At 41.7% G+C, this 21,897-nt stretch overlaps 2 protein-coding genes across 7 annotated transcripts; one reads left to right on the forward strand and one right to left on the reverse strand.

The window, feature by feature from the left end:
• Positions 1–617: 617 nt before the first annotated feature.
• LOC136439400 (oxidative stress-induced growth inhibitor 1-like) lies at positions 618–13,207 on the reverse strand. 5 transcript variants are annotated; one of them, XM_066434822.1, is made up of 8 exons: positions 13,071–13,207; positions 6,870–7,071; positions 6,329–6,462; positions 5,977–6,168; positions 5,362–5,453; positions 4,695–4,751; positions 3,215–3,416; positions 618–2,688 (listed from the first exon to the last, which is right to left on the reverse strand). In XM_066434822.1, exons 2-8 carry the CDS (start codon positions 6,955–6,957, stop codon positions 1,852–1,854), a joined length of 1,602 nt encoding a protein of 533 aa, XP_066290919.1. In that variant the 5' UTR covers positions 6,958–7,071; positions 13,071–13,207; the 3' UTR covers positions 618–1,851. The 5 variants fall into 5 exon arrangements, with proteins under 5 accessions (XP_066290919.1, XP_066290918.1, XP_066290920.1 ...); XM_066434821.1 differs by having other exon boundaries at positions 13,067–13,207; XM_066434823.1 differs by lacking the exon at positions 13,071–13,207 and adding an exon at positions 11,091–11,189.
• Positions 13,208–14,148: 941 nt separating this feature from the next.
• Positions 14,149–21,833, forward strand: LOC136439404 (uncharacterized). 2 transcript variants are annotated; one of them, XM_066434830.1, is made up of 6 exons: positions 14,149–14,269; positions 18,238–19,113; positions 19,676–19,781; positions 20,183–20,266; positions 20,718–20,801; positions 21,410–21,833. In XM_066434830.1, exons 1-6 carry the CDS (start codon positions 14,215–14,217, stop codon positions 21,555–21,557), a joined length of 1,353 nt encoding a protein of 450 aa, XP_066290927.1. In that variant the 5' UTR covers positions 14,149–14,214; the 3' UTR covers positions 21,558–21,833. The 2 variants fall into 2 exon arrangements, with proteins under 2 accessions (XP_066290927.1, XP_066290928.1); XM_066434831.1 differs by lacking the exon at positions 14,149–14,269 and adding an exon at positions 17,608–17,738.
• The last annotated feature ends 64 nt before the right edge of the window (positions 21,834–21,897 follow it).

A 21,897-nucleotide genomic window follows, 5' to 3' on the forward strand; every position in this document is an offset into this window, starting at 1 on the left:
AGGGGTCATAGGGGGCTGTGCCAAATATAATTTGATAGTTTCTTGTAGACTCATGATATAATAAATCATAATCATCAGCATTGTATTCTGCAGGGAGTAGACAATATGAACTACTTGGTTTTGAAATATTTTGACTATGACAAATATACAATGAATATACAATGACCATGTATTTGAACAGGAAAAGAAAAGAAGAAAGGCAGTGTTGTGGGATACACTTGTCCTTTTGTTTTGGTTCAAAGAATCAATGCCAAATTTCCACAAGTGGTAAATCATGTACATACTACCAATACATGTAGGTTTACAAATTGTAAATGGCAAATTCTAGCACAGTATTTGAATAAGTCATTCGCTGGAACTCAACTTTATGCAGTAATACATGTAACGATGTGCTTGCATTTTTCAGGTGACTGCAGACTGAAGACACATGGTGGAATACAATGTGGAGACAAAAGAAGATTGCAGAAAGCTTTTAATCCTACAGTCTAGTCATATTATACTCATTATTTATAAGGTAAAGATATTATTCCAACCCCTCTTAATGAGGGCATTTTTGTCAGGGCAATCTCCTACAGAAACTTTTAAATTAACTGGAAAAAGATGACACCAGACATGGCTTTGATACAAAATTGGTAGGAAAATTTTATTCTGACATTCATATCCAGCTGCAGTAAAGTCAAACTGTGTACATTGATCAGATGTAGACCTTTTCTGTGTTTTGTATACAAAAAATGCATCCGTCTTCAAGTGTAAATAGTTACAGGTACTACTAATATTTTACAACTGTACCAACTTTTCATTCACACCCCCTTCTTACAAGCATAGTCCAACAAGTCACCTTCATGATTGATCATATCTTAATTTAGATTGTCTCCATTGGGGGAAAATGTATTTTTTTTAATATGAACACATCTTACATCCCAGCATATTTATTAAAACATGTAGTACTTGATTAAGAATTCAAGTCATACACAAATACATCATACAGGAACACTTCTCTCTCTATCCTAGATGATAAATGTACATATCTGTTCCAAAAAACACATCAGCTTGGCTGCCTGGCGCTCCACTATGTATTGTATTGTTGCAATTTTTAACAAAGAATAAGAACACTGGCAAATGAAGTGTCAACCAAACAAAATGAAAAATGGACAGGAAGCAACTCTTACCTAAATCTTAGGGCTATACATATATATAATATGCAAGTCTTGGAGTAAAGGACATGATCAAATATCCCACAAATTTCACCAACTATGTAAATTGTTGTAATTACTAATTATTACAGTCATTATTACTGGCTGGCATAAGTATTTAACTGGCAGTCTGTCCTTCTTGTACACTCCTGAGGGTGAAATAGCCACAAACACATTGTCAACATCTTTACAGTTTATCAGACAACCTGGTCATCCCAAACTGTGGTGCGAACAAAGAAAACAAACTTGACAAAACCAAACTTAAAGACAACAATTCTCCCAATGTTCAACCACACAAAATATCTACAACATTCACAGAGAGGCCAGTAGCCATTTCAGAAACAGGTTGCACAAAATGAGAAAGTACAGACAATGGATAAAAGTGTGGTTGTCATAGTTAAGATATCAGTTACACAATGGAACAAGTTAAGTCTCAGCTTGCACCTTTCACAACCATTATGTACAATATAGTATTACCTAATCCGGGGAGACATACGGGTTCAGGAAATTTGGTAACTGTTAGAGATCCTAGCTTGTGAAATCAATCTGAAACAGTCTAATTGAGAGAAAGAAACAACCAGTACATAGTACATTCCTGAAGAAGCTTTTTTCTGGGGGCACATCCTTGAAGGGATACATACACACGTAGATGACAGAGTTACCATTTTGTGGAGTCATTGTCCATCATTGTTTTCACCAAATGACTTGCAATGCCCAAAGGTCCTCCCTTTACAAACCTGACAAAGTTGTCTCCCACTAGAGGCCCTACAGCATACAGACCCCGCGCCTTAGCACTCTCAAATGTGTAGGGGTCCACATCAATGGGGTTCTTTTTACAGGAGACCTGTTTGGTGCTGTCTACAGCCAGATCCATCCCATTGTTACCTAAGAAAGACAAATTCGGGCTTGCACCAATGAGGACAAGGATTTTGGAGACATTAACCACCTTCTCAGCACCTTCCATCATCCTTCCAATCAGACATCTCCTTACTGGCCCCTTAAGAACACACTTCCTGCCAGCCCTCATCTCCACTACTTCGTGTCGGGGATAGCTCTTGTACCCAGGGTACCCATCCTTACTCTTCATCATCTGATACACCTTGTGGTACTCCGGGTACAACCCGTCTGGGAGAGTCCTGAATATCAGCCCCTGATCTTTGACATCTCTACGGAACACGTGGACAACGGGGACCTTACATGACCTCAGACACAAGATGGCATCTGCCGCGGTTAGACCTGCTCCTATAACCATTACCGGATCAGAGTGTTCATCAAGTTCTTTGTTTGCTATAGCTTTTTCGATTTCCCTGAGGTCGTGTACAACAACGTCATTGTTGTTGTCTCCCTTTAAGTCGATCCTGTTAGGGATGTCGGTGGTCCCTGTTGCCATGATGACGTGGGGTGCGTGGTAACAGAATGGCTGCTCGATGTCGCCGACTTGCAGGATGCCTTGAACTTCCCACATGTTCATCCGGCAGCACTCCGGCCGGTGGAGCTGCATTATTGGACAAAACACTGAGTTTCAAGATACTTCCTCATGAAAGTAAACAGGATCATAGTGGTTATGCATATTTACATATCAATAATCTATATTGGCAAAATTTGTATAAGAAGGCACAGTCACATATATACATTGTATGGTTTTCTTTATCTTTGCAAGGCTGTGAAACAGTCGATCATTGACAGTAATCTATGACAACCTTTTTCAGTCACAAGACTTCGACTTCTGTACAATACGTCTATAACTGAGAAGAATGACCTCAACTTGCTGTGATGAACATGTTTATGTTTGTAAACAAGCCTTGTGGTGACATCACCCAAGTATTAAAAGGCAATACCTTTTCTCCATATCAGAAGCAAACTACAAGATTTTATATTGTTGGACACAGTCTCTTTCAAAGTCTTCTATTCAATAAAAGTTGTAAAAGACCTTAAGAAAGGCCCTGTTCTTTTGCTGTGTTGATGAATAACATACTAGCTCGGTAATGTAATCACTTGGAACCAGAGATAACAGCCAGTACCTGACAAGACGCCTCCTGTTCCCCACTCTCCTGGTTGATGAAGGCACAGTCCACCACCAGCCGCCGGACAGACGTCACGGTCGAGCCCACCAGGAAGTTCTTCTCCAGACCCATGTGTTTGACGTAGTCGCTGTAGTACTGCGCCACGTCCGAGATGTACGCCCTGTCCTGACGGACGCAGTTCACACCACCGTGCTGAGATCTGGAGGGGGGGAGACAGGGGAAAATGAGTTGGACACTCTCAACTTCATTGCCATGACTGTTTTGAAAAATCAGTAGTACTATTAGCACAGTCACATTAATTATAGGTCATCGCATTTTCTGTGACTGAATTTTGAAGGAAACATGCATGACCGTCTTAAGTTCGGAATCATACAACAATTGCACAAGGTATGTGACAGGGCCCTAAGTCTACATGGCAGTTACAGACAGTGTTGGTCAACCTGTTCATTCATCATAAGCCACACATTGATGCAAGGATTATGCTGGTGTGTTACACCTAAGGGTGGTAATACTGGCTATACAGAAACAGATACAGAAGGATTATTGGTTTGTAAACATAATTTGATAAAAACAAACTAGCCAATTGTGTTTGTGAGAAAGAAGGGATCAATGACTTTATTAGTGCCTGAATGAGCTTGGATGTTGGCAGAGAGAGCCCAATTTCCAAGCAGTAAAATTTGATAAAAATCTTAATCATTCAAGACAGATATCCTAAAATGGTTGCTTCACTTGGAGGGAAAATACTTCTTGTAATGTTCAAGAGTTACCAGAATATGTCCGTACATTGTTGCCTGGTGTAACTGATCACGGTGAAAGCCCAATTATTGGACAGTATAATGATCTATTTATTAAACAATACTATAATCAATGAAGTTGCATTACACCAATTTTGATGGGCATACATTAGGGCTGCATACCTAAACATAACATCAGGTACAGTGGATAAGATACAGGTCTGAACATGTTTCTGAACAATTTGTTAGTAACTTGTGGTCTTCAATGATGACAGGCAGCTAAGAAACAGTAAACTGAATGTTTTCCAGTATCTCATGCAAATAATCTATGAGTACTCTTGCCAAAAGATCTCAAAACAAAAAAACAATGTTTCCATCTATTTTTGCGCTACTTTTCATCTTTAAGGCATGCTGGCAGGAGTTGCACATTTAAGTCACAAAATAGATAAATGAATATTAAGTCCTTTTAGACCTGTTTCATGATGTACCAGTACGCAGCCTAAGTATACTTTGTAAGTGACAGACCACAAGGGGGTTAGCAATGTTAGCTTGATCATTTACAAACAGTTAGAGTAGAGAAACAGGGTACCTGTTATAGGAGGTAAAGCTTGTATTGGGGGGGTGGGGGGTGGGGGTCAGTAGAAGTCTTAGAGGAAATGGGGCCCAGTGAGTAGTGAGAAATTTTTAAAGGTCGACAGAACTGAGGACAACCAGACCGGTGTAACCAGAATTTGGCTGGTTACCTTGGCAAGCTAATGCAGTGTGTTTGGCCACATCGCATGCAAGTCCTCTTCCTCTCACTGTGGTAGCAAAAAGTGTCATTCAAACTCGCTAAGATGAGTCAAACACACTTTAAGATTATACATGTTACATCAAGATGTTAAGGTAGGAGGATTAGTGGCTCTTTTGGGGTTTTTGGACCTGCCATATTCTGTACCAGTATTCTATGTAAATGAATAAAGCCATATGACAGCCAATCCTCATACCTTAAGACATGTTACAGCTATTTTTCACTTTTTTTTGTGTGTGGCCATGGATTCCTTTCGTATGATTATGCTCTCTCTTGACCACATGAAATAAGTGTCTCTAAAGCACTACACTGATCTACTCTGCACAAGTTGCCCATACCAGTCAAGTTAAAGTTTACATTATTTCAACCAACATTTTCTATATGTCATAGCTGCAGCACCTTCCCTTTTCACAAGTATCAAGGTGTGAGAATGTTATACACTAAATGTTATACATTATCCAAAGGTGCCTACTTTTTTAAACAAATTCTATCGTAATTTGCATGTCCGATAACTGGCTAGCTGTCCCCCAATGACTCTAGTCTTCAAACATCCGTTATTGAATGCTGTGCACATTGTTAGGTTTTGGTATCACTATATATGACAGGGTGAAAGTGCTAACCTTCTATGGTGCTGAGCCCACTGTCTGAATTCCATCTGGGGCAGCTCCATCCAGTTTCCCAGACTGAGGGTAAGCATGGATCCATCCATGTTCTGTTAAAGAGAATGATTGATACATGTAATTGGTCATCATGTGTGCATGTGGGGAAAGGACATGAGCCTGATGTCCAGATGAATACAGCCAAGGCTACCAAAGTCCCCTCTACTTTTTCCACAATAAATAAATGTCTTCACTGTTCGGTTCTTAACCTTCTGCCTAATGCTGAAACAAATACAAATTTGGTGTTAAAAGGCTACTTTAGCAGGGAGAAGGTTAAACGTGCAGGGGTTTGTCCCCATACACTGGACCAAAGACCTGGCATCCCCTGTAAACAATGATCTGCATAATGATAATGGTTTTTATTCACTTCATGCTGTTGCACAGATTAGCAGGACCTTAAGCAGTCCCCTGCAGTATGTCCCCTTCAGTAGTTTCCAAGTCTGGGATTCCAACCTATGACATCTGGGTTTCCACTCCATGAGCGACATTTACACATACATCCTTTGTTCACAATATGCCATCACAAGACACAACAAAGAAGCTCACATCAGTACCAGAAGGTGGCCCAACACTTACTTGCCAAGCCCCTCCCGGCGGTCCCTTCCCCAACACCACGTGTGGAATGTTCCGAGCTGGATGGTGGTTCCACTGCAGACAGGAGGGTTCGTCCATTCCCAGGTCTGCGTTGGGGTGGCACAGGGTGTCCATCAGCAGGGCAACCGGGTTGTTAGATCTGCCCTCTAGCCCCTCCGACAGGTATTGCAGATCCTGTCAACAGTAACAACGGTACTTGTAAGTACTGTATACCTAATAACTTTGGATATCACACAATATAGTTGTGTATCTCAGTGATGCTATGGGGTATGAGTTCAAACAGTGCTAATAAAGTTGAACTGATATTCTTATGCCGTGCATCATCTTGAATTACCTGCTGAAGTATGGAGCATTCTGGATTCTCTCGCAGTTTGCGTTCCAGGATGTGGTTGGGATGGGGGTGGTTATTCACGTAAGGCCAGTTCCCCGACAAAAGGTATGACAGACAGATACCTGAGGGACCATTTCCTGTATAACAGTAGTTAACACCTTGTTTATGATACACAATCATACAGAAGTCAAGGAGAAGCAAACTCTTAAGACTAAGGAAAAGAAGATGCAGCTTAAAAACAAAACACTGCAGACCTGTAGACTTACATATTAAGTATGCATATTGTATGATCATGCAGCAAATATTTCATGAAGGTAACAAGACTAAAAAGTGGCCACCATATGGTTATGAACATATTTGTTTCACAATCTTTTTTGACCTCACAAATTTGCATGTTTATTAAATTTGTGAAAAATCACAATGTACTGTTATTAACTGATCGATTTCTTGAGCTTTACAGATAAACAGGCTACATCTAGATAGGATGCATTGTGAAATTCTAAAATTTACAGTATCTAGATATGCGTGAGAGATGATGACGTACCTATGACGACGACATCCGTGTGTAGGACTCCAGTACACGTCCCCTGACTCCCCGGCACATCCTGGACATCCCCCATTCTCTCTTTCATGTCTGAAGACTGGTCACGGCGTAAGGAAGACTGTGGGATGGGCCGCGTCCCTGTCACCTCTCACATACCAAGGGTGGAACACATCTGGGCACGCAATGACCAATCACTGGACTTCTGTAGAAGTAGAGAGCAAATAAGACACGGTTCATTAGCTTTTGGTAGGATATCGCAGAGTAACAAAGATCAAAGCTATAAATGATTGACTACATCATAATAGTACATTCAAACCTCTCTGTTTGTCAAGATAAATTCCTAACCAAACAACATTTACAAATGCAGTACTAGTAACCCCCATTGCAGGAGACGCCATGATCAGTCCACTGGAATAAAGGTGGTGAGTTGGATGATTGTGGGCACTCATGACTGACCATGCAAATCACGTAAAAGCTTTGAATAGGTTTGTCCATACAAACTCCTCGGTTTGTCCAAAAGTCAAATACACCATGCAAGGCTCTACCCATAACACTATCAAAACACCAAAAGTAGGCTGCCTCATAGAGGCTAATAACTCTAAAGAAGAAACAAGCAGGAAAGGATAAATCATTGGAATGTGAGCTAAAAACTGTCAGGCCATTAAAATGACAGAAAAGCCCATATATATATGATTAGCAGACAACTCTGCTATCCACCTGCACAGCACAACCTGTACCCACAACTACACCTGTTTGAAACAACAGTACTAACACCAAATGCTGAATACTAGTACAAAATTTCACAACCTTGGCCAATCCTAAAGCAGCAGCCAAGAATAGGTTTCCTTCTAAATGGCTTTTGTGCCCTGCCCCTTGTGATTTGCATACCTTTCATCTTTTCACACAACAGTTGTCACGCTCCTGTAGAACAGGTAGAACAAGGTCTTGTGGACCAATGGTAGGATATCTTTAAGACTTAAGACTGCACCTAACAAAGGATATGGCATTTGAAAATTACACCTCTCTGGTTTGTCCTTCAATTCATCTTACCATCAATGTCCCAGAAAAACTAAAGGACTGGTTGTTAAGGGAAGAAAAAAGACTTTCTACCCCATACCTTACACGGTTACTGTTCCATCCCTACCTTGTGGACACATTTGTCAAAGTTTGTTCATAGATAAATGTAGCTTTTCCCTTTCAAGCTTCTTCAGGACAATTTCTTTAAAAAAGCCGCAATAACATATTCAGTATACATGTATCAGTATCAATACCCGTATAACATCATACTTAAAGTTTATGCAGCTAAAAATCGTACAGCTATGCCAAAAAGGTCATCATCATCACATAGAATATGATAGATTTAGATCTTAATATTTTGCTTTTCAGACATTTCAACATAGAAATTAATGCAAGAGGACAACATGAAAACATAGGGCTGTGAAGGAAAACTTGAACCTTACTATGCTCACTGGCTGAAAAGCTGTTTATACCATTAGGTACAGAGTCTTTCTCCTCACTCTGTTTTCATGCTTATCTCCCAGCTCAGCATTCCTATTCTATAAATGAAAGAAATTATGTGGCCCAAATCAGCAAGTTGCCAACACTGGCATACTAAAGGAGAGTAACATAATCTTCTCCCTACTACCTGACAATCAATTAATTACAAAAGTAGTGCCAAATGGTTACCTTAGCAGTGAGAAGGTTAACGACAATCAGACGGGTATCCTGCTTATATGTTGGTGAAGAGATGAAGGGCAATTGAACGAACATCCTGCTTATATATTCAATTGGTGAGGTGCAATCGAATGTACATCCTGCTTATAATGTTATATATTAATTTCATTTCTGTAATGCACAAATCAACCCCCAGTTATGATAACAAAAATACCTGGTAATTCCTGCGTGATCTACTTACACAGTTACGTGGATTGTTTCATATCAATTATTCATATCAAGGTCTATCCGATTTACCTTATTATTCCTCTTAAAACAGCATTATAAATCCTGTACAGCAGAATATCCTACGAGTGAATTCCTAGATGTATTTCATTGCTGTTATTTCCATACTTGCATATCTACCAAAATACATTTTTCGTAAGAGTGGACAGACAATTTCCCAACAATAAAAAGAACAGTGGTGTAAAACTGCAGATAAGGCCTACTCAGAAACAGAAGATGGCATAGAGAAGTTCAGAAATGTACTAGTATTCAACGGCTTATTCATATACGTGAGGAAGTCAGTTTAGTTGAAACTGAAAGTGTGTTTAACTTCTGCTGTTTTTTCTTCCGTGGCTTTTCATCCCTAAATAATATTGCAGAATAAAGTGAAGGAAAATCCCTGTTGACAACTTCTAGCCTGAACTCAATCAAGCTCCTGTAACGGCTTGCCGCCCTGTAACCGCATAGCCGCCCAAGAGGGGACAGAAATCCCCGGACAGCTGGAGTTTGCGTTATACAGACTAGACAACTTCAAGGTGGCCATATTTGAAAAGATCTCTTCAACCTACATTTTGTTTCAAATGTTTTATCAAGTTGATAATGTTCTTTCCACTGTTTTTGGCAATGTTTATTGTATACATCTGAAAGAAGGCCAAACTCTAAGCATTATGAAACGTTTTCAGCTTACTGCTTAGCACACTGGGTCATCCTTAATCTTCTCAGGGAATCCAGGTTTTTACGTGCAGAAGTTTACAGCCTAAAGATCCCCTATTTAATTACACCCCATCCCTAAGGACAAATGCAACCCCCAATCTGCAATAGTCTTGAAATCAACAAGAGACTAGCTTCCACATAACAAACTTTCTTTTTTTTATCTTGAACAACATAATAATGTTTTTTGTTTTTTTATTGGTCAGAAATTACCCGCAATGTCAGCCTTTCTAGCGCTGAATTGATGCAGGGTATTACAGGTTTCACACACTATACAACATATATAATATCTTATCCACACTTGCATTTTGTGGAACTGTCGCAAGGGTCTGGGCGGCTGCCATTCGGCGCCACCAGGTGACCTCAATACGACTTTCCCCAAACGAAGTCAGGTACCCATTTACACCTGGGTGGAGTGAGGAAAGTCGTGTAAAGTGCCTTTCCCAAGGGCACAAGATCGGTGACATGATAGGATTTGAACTCGGGACCTCTTGGTTCTGCGTCGAACGCTCTGCCGTTGCGCCACACGACCCCACTATGCAAGAAACCAACATGCAAGAAACATCTCTACCAATCTCTAAATTTAAGACCAAGTATACAATTAGATACAGCACAGCAAGAAAGATTCTAAAGAAACTTTTCAAGGCTTGACTTTCAAAAACATAGAGTCAATTCCATGTCACCGAGAGGGTTTTCATGTAATATTGCTAGTGAGTTCAAACAATTTTAGATAAAAGACTATTCCAGTCAAAATAGTTCTAAATTGTTCAAACAATCAAGAATGAAAGTTTGAACATGTTTGAACTTATTTATATATGTTGGAACTATTTGGAAAGTAATTGCACAAATATCTCTTTATTTAGAACAATTTTCAAACATCTATGTGATTGTTTCACTGTTCGAACATGTTGGTACAATTTGCATCATTTTTCAAATGGTAGATTTGGGTTATTGCCCCCATAAAAGTAGGTGCTAATCGCACTCTATTGCCAGCCTCTGTATATTTTTAGATCTCACGTCTGGACTTTTGTTTTAAGGTGTCTTCGCCTGGCACCCAGGCCTAATCCCCTATACTTTGAAGGGATGTGTGAATTGCCCTGTTCCCATCCCACTGACCCAGTTATACCATGTTGTTATAATGTTGGAACATGTAGGAACAAATGACCAACATATTTCCCAACAGTTTCGAAAATAATACAAATAACATGTGCAATGTTAGAAATTTGTCTAACATGTTGGAACACAGCAGAAACTATTTAGAACATCAAATGAATGTTGGAAATTGTTCTAAACAGTCACTTATCTCCCTTAGATTGTTACAAAGGTTTTGCAAATGTTAGAACAAAAGGCAACAAACACCCTCTGGGTAATGTGGAATTGACTCTAGCTTGTTTTAACTTTTGAAATAGTGAAGAAACACATACCAACCGTAGACTAGGTTTGCATGCTCGACTCAAAATGCAGAAGCCATTTACTACATATCTCATGAACTAGTACATCCATGTAAAACCTGTATCTATCCAGTCCCAAATTCTCTGTCAAAAAAGGGTTAAAGAAAAGGTATTAACTCACATTTTCATAGCCGGCAGACAGTGGTTAGAATTTACCCCAGAGGAATGTCAATATGAGAAAGCTATGTCAGGTCCTTTCACTGAAGCTGCACCCCTGAAATTGGAGATACCACTTTGTGCATGGGTGGAAGAAGTTAAAGCCTGCACAAAACCAGCTTTGCAACCATTTCATATTAGTATTTTCCTACACAAAACAATTTTTTTTGTCAATAAATCTCCCATACAGAAGCTATTGTAGTAGTTGTTGCTTGATTGCCAGCTACAAACTGTTTTTATCTCCTGAGCTAAAACAATACCACACCCATTTTGGAAGCTACCAACAATTTGCCTAGTCATGCCAGGCTGAACTCATTGCTGAACAACTGTTGGCTCCGCCCACCAATCCATTGGCAACCAACCAAGCAGGAGTATCAAATGACCTCAGTCATGTGCCTACCTCCCTCAATGGGTCAATGACCTACTGGTTGCATAACATGATATTTTTTATTTCGATATCCATAAGTTAGCAAACTACTGATTAATGTTTATTGTCTACAACATCAACATACAATGCATTTCATGTGTGATATATTGGTTAGTAATTCAAGCAGATATTGGGAGCAACTGAAACGCACGAGGCGAGTAGTACAGTCTCCTGTTGTCTGTATAACGCAAACTCCAGCTGTCCGGGGATTTCTGTCCCCTCCCCTTGGGCGGCTATGCGGTTACAGGGCGGCAAGCCGTTACAGGAGCTTGACTGAGTTCAGGCTAGTCTCCTGACTCCCAGGGATTGAACCCGGGCCAGCCAGCCCGAACCTTTCAGACTGGTCAGTAAGTGGCGCTTGAACCACACTGTTACACAACAACTGTGATGTGAAAACTCGCACTCTCCCCTTTCAAACCAAAGCAGATCTAATGGTGGCTGACTGTTTTGGCCCATGGCCATGAATTCTGCCTTGCCACTGGTGGATCTGCTTGGAGATTATACATCATGTGATGTGGACATGTCTGACAGTCTGACCCAATGTCCAAGCATATGTTAGATGGGAATAGGCTGGCAAACAACATGCAAATTTGACAAAATACCATATAAAATAGTTTGTTTGTTGTCATATTTTCAGGACTTCTAAAAATGAATAAAAAACTTTTTGACTGCAGGATGCACAGCAATTACTTTAAATCAGTCTTCCCCTATTTGATGAATTGTTCATATGGTCTCAGGGTGGTGCGCTCGCCTCATGAACACAGGCATGGACTCTCCAAGTAGACGTTAGTGGAGAGGGTTCTGACCTCTTTATCATATGTGGAGAGTGCCGACAAAAAAACGGACATATTTATGATAAAAAGGTCACAATCTTCTCCACCAACCTCTGCTTGGAGAGTACCGGCATGAGCAGTAGGTCGTGGGTTCAAACCCTGGTGGGATAATCCTTTCTTTTACCTTTTTCTTTTCTTAGTCTTATCTTTACACCATCTTACAGGATCCTCTCCAAGCTTAAGGATCTATAGATAAGGGGTTAGGGTTGAAAGGACAATGAAGTGTTATTCACAAGATTATCAAAGGCTGTATTAAAAGATAAAGTCCTGATCAGCTCCTAACAAATTCATTCCTGTCAAAAGTCCAAGAAAAACTACTACTTGTGCAATACACAACAGGAACATCCTGTTGATATTGAAAATAAAATTCTTATCATAATTTAAACATCCTGTCAGTAGCCTTGGCCAAGGAAATTAAAGATAGATGTACAGTGCAGTATGATAGAAACATGAGCATCCTTAACACATCTGTTAGAAGTCTTTAGAGTTAAGTGTCTACAAGCTACAGCGTTCTTTTCCAAATGCCAACTTTCGATATCATTGACCACCACCTTTATGATTCTGATTGCACACCTTTGCATAATTTTTGCACCGACCCTGCCCCCCTCCCCAGTCTTCAAAAACCAAGAATGTACTCCAAATTTCGCAAACGTTCAAGTCGGGAAAGCAAGGACAACATACCTACATTGATCGATGATCCAGCTGGACTGTCTCAAGCTTGCTTTGGGAGCGAAAAAATGTCAGCTTTTATGGATTTTTGTACACGGGATCACACACGATCACGCCATGCCTGTCTCATCGCATTGCATCACCGTACGGACGTTGACCTTTCTGGAATGATCCATTCAATATCAGGGTGACTTTAATAATAATCATCCCTAGCCTCGAAAATTCCTTTCTGTAATATCTGTGCTTTGAGTGCGTGTTCGATTAAATTTCAAAATTAATTGAATTTTTGTTTTGTTTATTTCTTTTTATTTGATTTTATAAGATTTTAATGTGTTTTTCACCCCTTTTGTGTTGGAACGTTCCACTAGAAGATCCTCGAAGGCAAGACCGACTTTGCGTGGTGCAGTCAAACAGTCTTGAGCTACACGCACAGGGGAACGCTACCGTTAAATGAAATAGATGTCTGTACAGCTTTAATCACAATCAAATTATGATATCTAAACGTGTTTAATACCTTCACGGAAGAAGGTTATGTTTTCGTCAGCGTTCGTGTGTGTCAGAGTGTGTGAACACAATAACTAAAAGAACTCTAAAAGAATGCCTGGATGCTTGATATAATAGTAGACCTATGTGGGTAGGTCTTCTTGAGAGCTCTTGAAAGGGGGAGCAAGGACGTTTTTTAAACCTCATTGGGGAGAGTAAGTTGTATAGGTTTGGCACCCCTAGCGGCTTGTTTGGACTGCAGGAGCCGACTTTGTTTCAAACTTTGAAAGAGAATAACGCAAGAAGGTGTTGACGGATCGTCGCGATTTTTGGTATCATACGGTAGATGGCTTGAGTGATAATTACATAATTGTATACTAATTATACATCCGATTTGCATAATTGATGCGGAAGGTTAAAAGTTAAAGTGACATTAAGTAATATGAGACGTCGCTACAGGAGTGAACATGCGTATCATAAACAAGCTTAAGAAAACTTTTCACGTTTTCAAATAGTTTTGTCTGCGGCTCTTCTGGCCTGGATCGGAGTGTCGAATGAATGTTCTAGAACATCAGTGTGATAGAACAGAATTGCTGGTTCCCATAGTGACGTTAGCAACTCGGCACATTCGGTACGGATCTCCGTTCCTAAACAGGGTCACATCACACGGTCCAAACATGCGGTCCGCTGCCTGTGTCTGGTTACTCTCTGTAACCCTCTTAAACATGCAAGGTAAGACTACAGTATCACGTTCAGATGGAGGGTCGCTTCGCGCGGTATGATTTTCCATCTTGGGCCACGTAAACTTCAAGTAAACTTATTGCATAGCCTCTTGTTGTCACGGAATAGCGACACCTTACGCTGACTCGTGTTCTACGGTAAGATTGTAGTCCTGAACGTTTTGTATTTTAGTCAGCCAGTAAGACAAGGTTTAATGGGAACAAGTGCGTCACCGGAGCGTTCGCGTTAGGACAAGATCAAACCGTTAGATGACAATATTAAAAACGTTTAACACTTAAAGCAACCAAACTCCTGCTCGGCACACTTGAAGAGAGAAATGATGGTTCAGACCCTGGTTCAGACCTAAACGCGTCATCCTATTTTGAAAAAGAAGACTTTAGCTAGCAACGGTGTTGATCCCTCGAGCTCATACCTGAGATCTCTTTTCGCCTTCCATCTGAGTCTCCATGAAAACTATATTTTATCTTGTCATGTTCCAATGTTTATGTGCATCACTCATGCTACTGAAAGGTAGGTAAAATTAAGTAGGTACCTTTTCAAGTAGGCTTTGGTAGTGCACCTTGTGGCTTCCCCGCCCACGGCTCGCGTTTTCAGCCAAGCACACTCTGCTGGTCATCCCTACTCTTCTCGGTGTGTTGGGTTCTTTCACGTGAATGCTTAAAGCCAGAAATCATCGCGGCATAGACAGCGCTTGTGTACACAAAATTATGTCTGAAGGCTAATCGCATGGTCAGATTCAAAGTAAGATATTGGAGAAAAACGCTAATTTCTAATCAACTTTCAATTTCAATTTCAATTTTATTTATTTAACCAGGGGACATCTCAGATCTACTGATCTGCTTTTCAGATGACCCTGGGCACAAACATTAAAAATACAATCAGATACAAATATACAGATAACGTTACATGTACAGACATATATCACAGTATTTCAACTTATCCCAATCAGTTCTTAGCTACAGTCCCGCTACAGTCTGTTTCTAAATGCTGACGTAGTTGCAATGTGCCGTTGGTCCGCAGTGAGTTTGTTCCACAGTAGTGGCCCTTGATACTGCAGGCTCCCCTTGAAGGTTTCCACGTTAAGGTCCTACGTTTACTGTACATGATATGTTGAGGGCTTTGACTTCTTCTTTCAAGGCAGTGGATAAATAATTGACTCACATTCTGCGTAATAATTTGCGATTTCAATAGAAACGTAGTATTTTGGTGATCTTTTGAATGGTAGAACCTTGGCAATTGTTTGAAATTATCTGTTTCGTTCGGTCTGGTAGTGAGTACACTGACTTATAAAATATATCTTATTTTCCACTGCATTCATTGAGCAATATTTGCATTATCTCTCGTAGATGATGATCTCTCGTAGACAGGTAGCGTTTCATAGGGGCCCCTTTATTCATGGATGTGTACTTATCATGATACACTTATTCTAATATGTGATAACCATTGCTGGTAGGCTGCAATGATTTGATGAGCAACCTTATATGAAACTATTCAAGGACCCTACCAGCACACAAGTCCTGCAAAAGGTAAAAGTAAAGCAGCCATCCTCAATTGAGGTGAAGCATGATGCTTTTGCAGAATGTAGTGCATTGCGGTTTCGCTACGGCTCGCGTTTTTTTTTTGCCAAGCACACCGAGTCGCCCCTACTCATCCTAAGTGTGTTGGGTTCCTTAGACCTGTAGAGCAGGCTATTCTGCTCTATCTGCTGTTTGCGCGCTTCGGTTGCTTTGTTTCAGTCGGTTGGGTGCAAATAACTTTATCAACACAGAACAAATGCTGGTAGACTGCAGTTATGATGGAGGATACAGTAGGGCAAGCAGGCCTACCCCAACAAATAATTTAAAGTTATGAGGGACGTCGCTACACAAGTGAACAAGTGTTTAAACAAGAAAGTCACTTTTCATGATCTTAATAACTGTTAGTAGTGGTGTTCTGTCTCTGGTGCTACCATTCCTGACTTATGCCCAGACTACACTTTTTTTGGACATTGCCGTACTAGACATCCGATAGTCTACTTTTATAGTAGACCAACAGATTCGAGTCCGCTTTACACTCAATGACAGGAAGCATATGTTATATAGAAGGACACCTGTTCATGTGTTGTCCCCGATTGCTGTGAAACTGTGGTAACCTAATCAATCTGACCTATTGTGACTTTTAACAGATCGCGGACGTGAATTTTAGCACGGTTTATATTTGTGAATAAGTAGAGATATTTTCTGATACAAGGCACCCAGGAAAGGGGCTTGACAGCTCAAGTTTTCAGTGGAAACTTGTAAATGACCTCAGGTGACGCCAAATGGAACACGTCTTTCGGTTCGATTTACGTCGACGTCAGATCGAAAATATTCGAACATGGTTTCGCCTACTACAGTTTCGCTTTACGGCCGCCTCGAAGTCTCACAGAAGTGTAGTACTACAACCTCATAGGCTGTAGTAGACTTGACTTCATTTCTCCTTACACACTGAAAAATCTGAAGACGGGTGTAATAGACCGATCCCAAAGCCACGCCCCCTGTTCGATTTCGAACACCTCCGTCAAAAACAGGGTTTGACGGACCAAACATGGCCGCCGCGGCTACGTTGAAAATAATGCCACTGACTTCGGTTTAGCTTTTGTGACACTGAAACCCTTTCAAAGCGGGCCAAATAAGAAAGCTATGTCTTCTTTGCTGAAGGCTGTATCCACCAGGTAGAGTTGTCTAAGGAGGGGGTAGATGTACTTGCAGTGAGAGCGTAATGTTTTCGGTCAATGTTAAAGCGGTATGCGCCGCATAGTTTTCCCTTGTCGGTGGGCATCAGCGCCAAGTTTCTGACAAGCAGTCGATGCACGTGTAAAACAGGGTTCATATCTGTGACAGGGTTCCCACTGCATTGACTGCATGTATAACAGCTGCATGGTATTTGATAACTAAGAATTAAAATGCATCCTTTCACTTCCCTGTTCATTTTCAAGTTAACCAGTTTCACACACCAGTAACTGAAGAGACGAAACTCTGCGCTAGCGGACTTTGTAGTAGTCAGCATGTGGTACAAGCTTCCTCTCCTTGAGTGCCCGATCTATTTTCTTTTTAAATTCATTTTTGTTCTGAGCATGCATTCAACCAATACAGTGGAAAACCTGTCCCAGATATACGTACCCTACTTTACACGTGCCATTTCTGCACCGCCAACGCTGTTTTTGACGGAGGTGCTCTGAATAGAACAGGGGGTTCTATGGGTCTTCTATTCGTTCGATATGGTGTTCGACAGGATCGGTCTATTAAAAGCGGACCTTATAGTGTCGGAGGAATGTTCTAGAACATGTGAGAGAACAGAATTGCTGGTTCCCATAGTGACGTTAGATTACGGCACATTCGGTACGGATCTCCGTTCCTAAACAGGGTCACATCACACGGTCCAAACATGCGGTCCGCTGCCTGCGTCTGGTTACTCTCTGTAACCCTCTTAAACATGCAAGGTAGGAATACAGTTTATCACGTTCTAATGGAGGGTCGATTCGAGTGGTTAATTTTCAATCATGGGGCCACGTAAACTTATTTCATAGACTCGTGTTGCCACTGAATAGCGACACCTTGCGCTGGCTGTGTGTTCTACTGAAAATGCAAAATGGGTTAGCTGGCCAGTAAGTGCACGTACCCACTCCTCAGGCTGGCATGCTATCTGTCTATTTGGCCAATTTCTAATATTTGTTCCAGCGACCTGTGGAGTTCGGTAAAGACTCAGTAGTGCAGTGCGGCTTCCTACGGCTCACGTTTTCAGTCAAGGCCACTGTGTCACCCCCTACTCTTCTCGATAAGTGTATTGCGTTCTTAACGTGCAGAATTTGACTCATGAAGCCCCCCACCCCTACACGAAAGAACTAATGCAACCCTACACTGCTATATATCATAAATACAGAAAAACTGAGGATGGCAACCTGCTTAGAACTACAGCAATGTTATCTATTATCATTTCAGGATGTGCTGTAAATCAGTTCGTCCCCTTCCATGCCCGCGGAAACACCGGACTTGCCCGGCGGTCCTCGATGTTTCCCCACCCGGCATTCCAACCTCACCCGGTCATCCACGACAACTTCCCCCAGGACGAAACAGACGTGACGGACGAGGACATGTACGGCCGTTACGACTATCCCGGGATGCTGAACGGCGAGCCAAGCATCGACAACCTGATAGGGCGGATCCGAGAGGAGATGGCCAGGTCTGACGGCGATCCCCAACACTTGGCACAACTTCGCCTCGCGATCGCGAAAGCTCGGGAAGCTATCGAACGCGGCGGCACCGACAGCAGTCTCTCCGCAGCAGCTCGAAACGAAGTGGGGAGAGTCTCGGAGGCACAACGCGAGGAGGAAGTCAAAGAGCTCGCCGCCAAGATTCGACAGAGCCTGGAAAAATCCGACGAGCAGATGAAAGCATCTCAGTTGGGCGAGCAACACAACTACGACGTTCGTGAACCGTCGGCTGCCTTCGGAAACCATCGGGAAGACTGGGAGAGCCTGCCCGACTACACTCAGCGTGGGCCGGACGGCGTCGTGGTGGCACCGCACATATGGGAGCAGGAAAGAGAGATAAACCACCAAGGCCTGGTGACGGATCAGTTCGAGGAGTATCCGGAGTATCCATTGATGATGAATGATGAGAACGCCCAGGTGGAGATGATGCTGCATCTGATGCACAACCGGGCGGAGTGGTCTGGATGGAGCCGGTGCCAGGGGCAGTGCGGGACCGGCTATAGGACCAGGACACGCGGCTGTAGGGTGCGGGGGCGCTGGCCTTGTGAGGAGCAGACCGCCGCGGAAGCCTGCCCGCTCAAGAACGAGTGCGAGGACCCAAGAGGTAAGACGTCTTCACATCTTCGTTAATATAATGCCATCTTTCCAGTGAGGTGGCGACAGTTGAACGACCAGGAATCCCATTCGTAGATCAAACGATAAAGAAGTGTAGTTTGTGAATTTTGTATTTTTTTTGTCTGTCAAATTATACCTTAACATCGCTCAATGTGCTCCATCCGGTGGAAAGGGCGCATGATTCCTAAAGTGTTCTTTTTTATGTTTAACCTTCAAACATACACTTAGGGCCATTGACAAAAGTATTCCAAAGTTTCCATATCCTCTTCTTTTTGTCGAGGGATGGCGAAAGATGACGTCAAAACAGAAATACAGCAAGAAAACATTAAGAAAAAGATCTGTTATGTGTTAGGTTAGGGTTCTCTGCTATTGTTGTAGTTCCAAAAAGAGTTTTGTTATTTCTTTAGTTTAGGATTCTCTGCCGTTGTAGCATGCTCATACGTTAACACACACGTGTGCACACACACAGGCATACAGGCACCGTCCTTGGTGCTGAACACCACATCCGTAGACTACGTTCTTGTGCCCACTAATGGAAATCTCATTCCCAGGCTACATTGCGGGGACCATCGTTGTGTCGGTACTGGCCGCCCTGCTTGTGCTGATGCTGGCCGTCTTACTACTGCTGCCCAAGATCCAGAAGTACAGGATCTCACGGTAAGAACTTCTTTTCATTGACTCAAATTGACTTTTAAGTACGTTGATGAAAGTTAGACATCCAGGCAATACGATACGCCAAATTATAGTTATTCAAGCAACTTTCAAAATTGTATCCAGTTACAGTAACTGTTATTTGGCGTGACTTTTAAGTAATCGTTGCCAACATATTCTCACATATCTAGGCGTCCGAAATATATTGGAATTGTAAAATACTAGTACTTCATGACAATCGAAAAGGTCGTTGTTCGGTTGGTAAACGACTAGTTAAACCTTCCTAACGAAACGGCCTGGTGAATATTAGTCATCACAAACTAGCATGTTGCGAAAGCGTCATCTAGCGGTTCTTTCTTGAAATTGTATTTGACTCGACAGCTAAAGGGTTTGTGTATATTATTCAGCTGGGAGAGCGAGAGGGATGCTTTCATCCAAGCTAATCTGAAGAAGAAGGGCTCCATGCCTGACCGCCCTCCCCCGGCAGCTCCGTAAGACACACTCATTCTTTTGCACAAATCCACCACCCATTCCTGTTTTCTACGAACTCTCCGATAGTACGATTATAGTTCAGCCAGGTGAATACATCTCAGGCATAGACTGTGACGTCATGACCTGTTTTTCAGGTACCTCTGGATAAAAACTGCATGAACATAATGAAAGTCAAAATCCCTTCATACAGATTTTAAAACAAGTCACATTTAAAACGTATTATTATTGCTATCGATACCTGTATTGGCTACCTACGTACCAACTGCAGAAGAGAACGGCGAACGTTAACTGACAAGGATAGCATATGGGCAATAAGTTGCCACGACGAATCATTAAGCACCTATTGGAGCGGACAAAAACTTGTCAGTGTGGTGCATTTGATCAATAGTTTATGGTGCCGGTGGTCTTGGATGTCTTTTTTTATCAGATCTACCTACTTTTCCTCAAAAGGCGTCCAGCCTCTACCCTGCCAAAGTTGCCGTCTGGGGAGCACGTCTACCTGACTCTCAGTGAGGTCAAGGTTGGAGGGAAAACGTGAGTGCTGTAGAGGTGGAATATAAACTGTTTCGGTTGATATCCTCTTCTTTTGTTTTCTAGCCCGGATACATGTACAGTTCTGTTTAGCTACAGTCCCCTTTTCGGCCTTTTAATAGGGACAGGGCATTTTGTTTGGACGTGATGTAACGTAGACGTAAGATTTATACCAAAGCAGCTGTTTACCTTACTTTCTATAGATTAAGTCTTTGAACTTTAATTTCTCACATCTTGTGAAAATGTAACATAAAACTGTAGTAAGAACATTTCTGAGTAGATCTAGGATTGATTGTGAAGAGTCACTCCTATGAGGATTGATAACCATTGATGATAAGCATTGTTGTACATTCATGCCCTATCGGCAAAAAAATACAGGCATACAAGTACGAAAGTAGTATTGAAGCACATAGTGCCAGGAGGACTTTTTTTATACTAATCTTAGCATGGGTTCTAATACATTGGCTTCTCTTGGTGATGTTGATGTATAGGTAGAATGGTCAAAACGCATAAGAAAAAATGAATTGTTCAGTACTGGTCGTAGATTTAAAGTGAGGAAACGTTCCTGCAGTATGACGAGGTGGTAAGTTTGTGTTCATGTCTGTCCACAGGTACCTCGCCCCGACTGGCACGAGTGCCGAGGACTGTGTGTACCTCACTCCCTCGCAGATCAACCCACCCAAATCCGAGGGTCCAGAAAATGAGGAGGGTACCAGGGATGAGGAGAACGCTTACCTGGAGCTTGCTGGCGCTAACTAAAAACAGCGACCCCTGGCAGTTTTACTCTGAAGTCCCATTTACAGACTACTAGCAATTATTTGCAGTTGACACAAAAGTCACATCAACCACATGTTGTTCAGTACAACATTATGATGCTGTCTTCCAAATGGATTGAACTTGAAATCATACTAATCCATTTTCGTATGATTATCATCTAACGTTAACATACACTATTTCCTCCATGTTATCCGGAATTCATTATTTTGATGGTCGACTTTTTGACTTACTTCATCTGAACAGAGTACATGACTGCCATGTCTTTGGTCTTTCTTTCTTTTGTTGCATTAGCTGCATGCTTTAAACACCGTATGTGCGTGTG

The sequence above is a fragment of the Branchiostoma lanceolatum genome, chromosome 7, assembly GCF_035083965.1.
Source record: "Branchiostoma lanceolatum isolate klBraLanc5 chromosome 7, klBraLanc5.hap2, whole genome shotgun sequence".
NCBI classification, from domain to species: Eukaryota; Metazoa; Chordata; class Leptocardii; order Amphioxiformes; family Branchiostomatidae; genus Branchiostoma; species Branchiostoma lanceolatum.

Excerpts from the sequence above, each read along its gene's own strand:
- LOC136439400 (XM_066434822.1), bottom strand. The coding sequence starts at position 6,957 with ATGAAAGAGAGAATGGGGGATGTCCAGGATGTGCCGGGGAGTCAGGGG. Across the intron at positions 5,454-5,976 it reads CGCCGGGAGGGGCTTGGCAA|AACATGGATGGATCCATGCT; the intron begins GTAAGTGTTGGG and ends TCTCTTTAACAG. Across the intron at positions 3,417-4,694 it reads CACTGCATTAGCTTGCCAAG|ATCTCAGCACGGTGGTGTGA; the intron begins GTAACCAGCCAA and ends CCCCCCCTCCAG.
- LOC136439404 (XM_066434830.1), top strand. The coding sequence starts at position 14,215 with ATGCGGTCCGCTGCCTGTGTCTGGTTACTCTCTGTAACCCTCTTAAAC. Across the intron at positions 19,114-19,675 it reads CGAGTGCGAGGACCCAAGAG|GCTACATTGCGGGGACCATC; the intron begins GTAAGACGTCTT and ends TCTCATTCCCAG. Across the intron at positions 20,802-21,409 it reads GTCAAGGTTGGAGGGAAAAC|GTACCTCGCCCCGACTGGCA; the intron begins GTGAGTGCTGTA and ends GTCTGTCCACAG.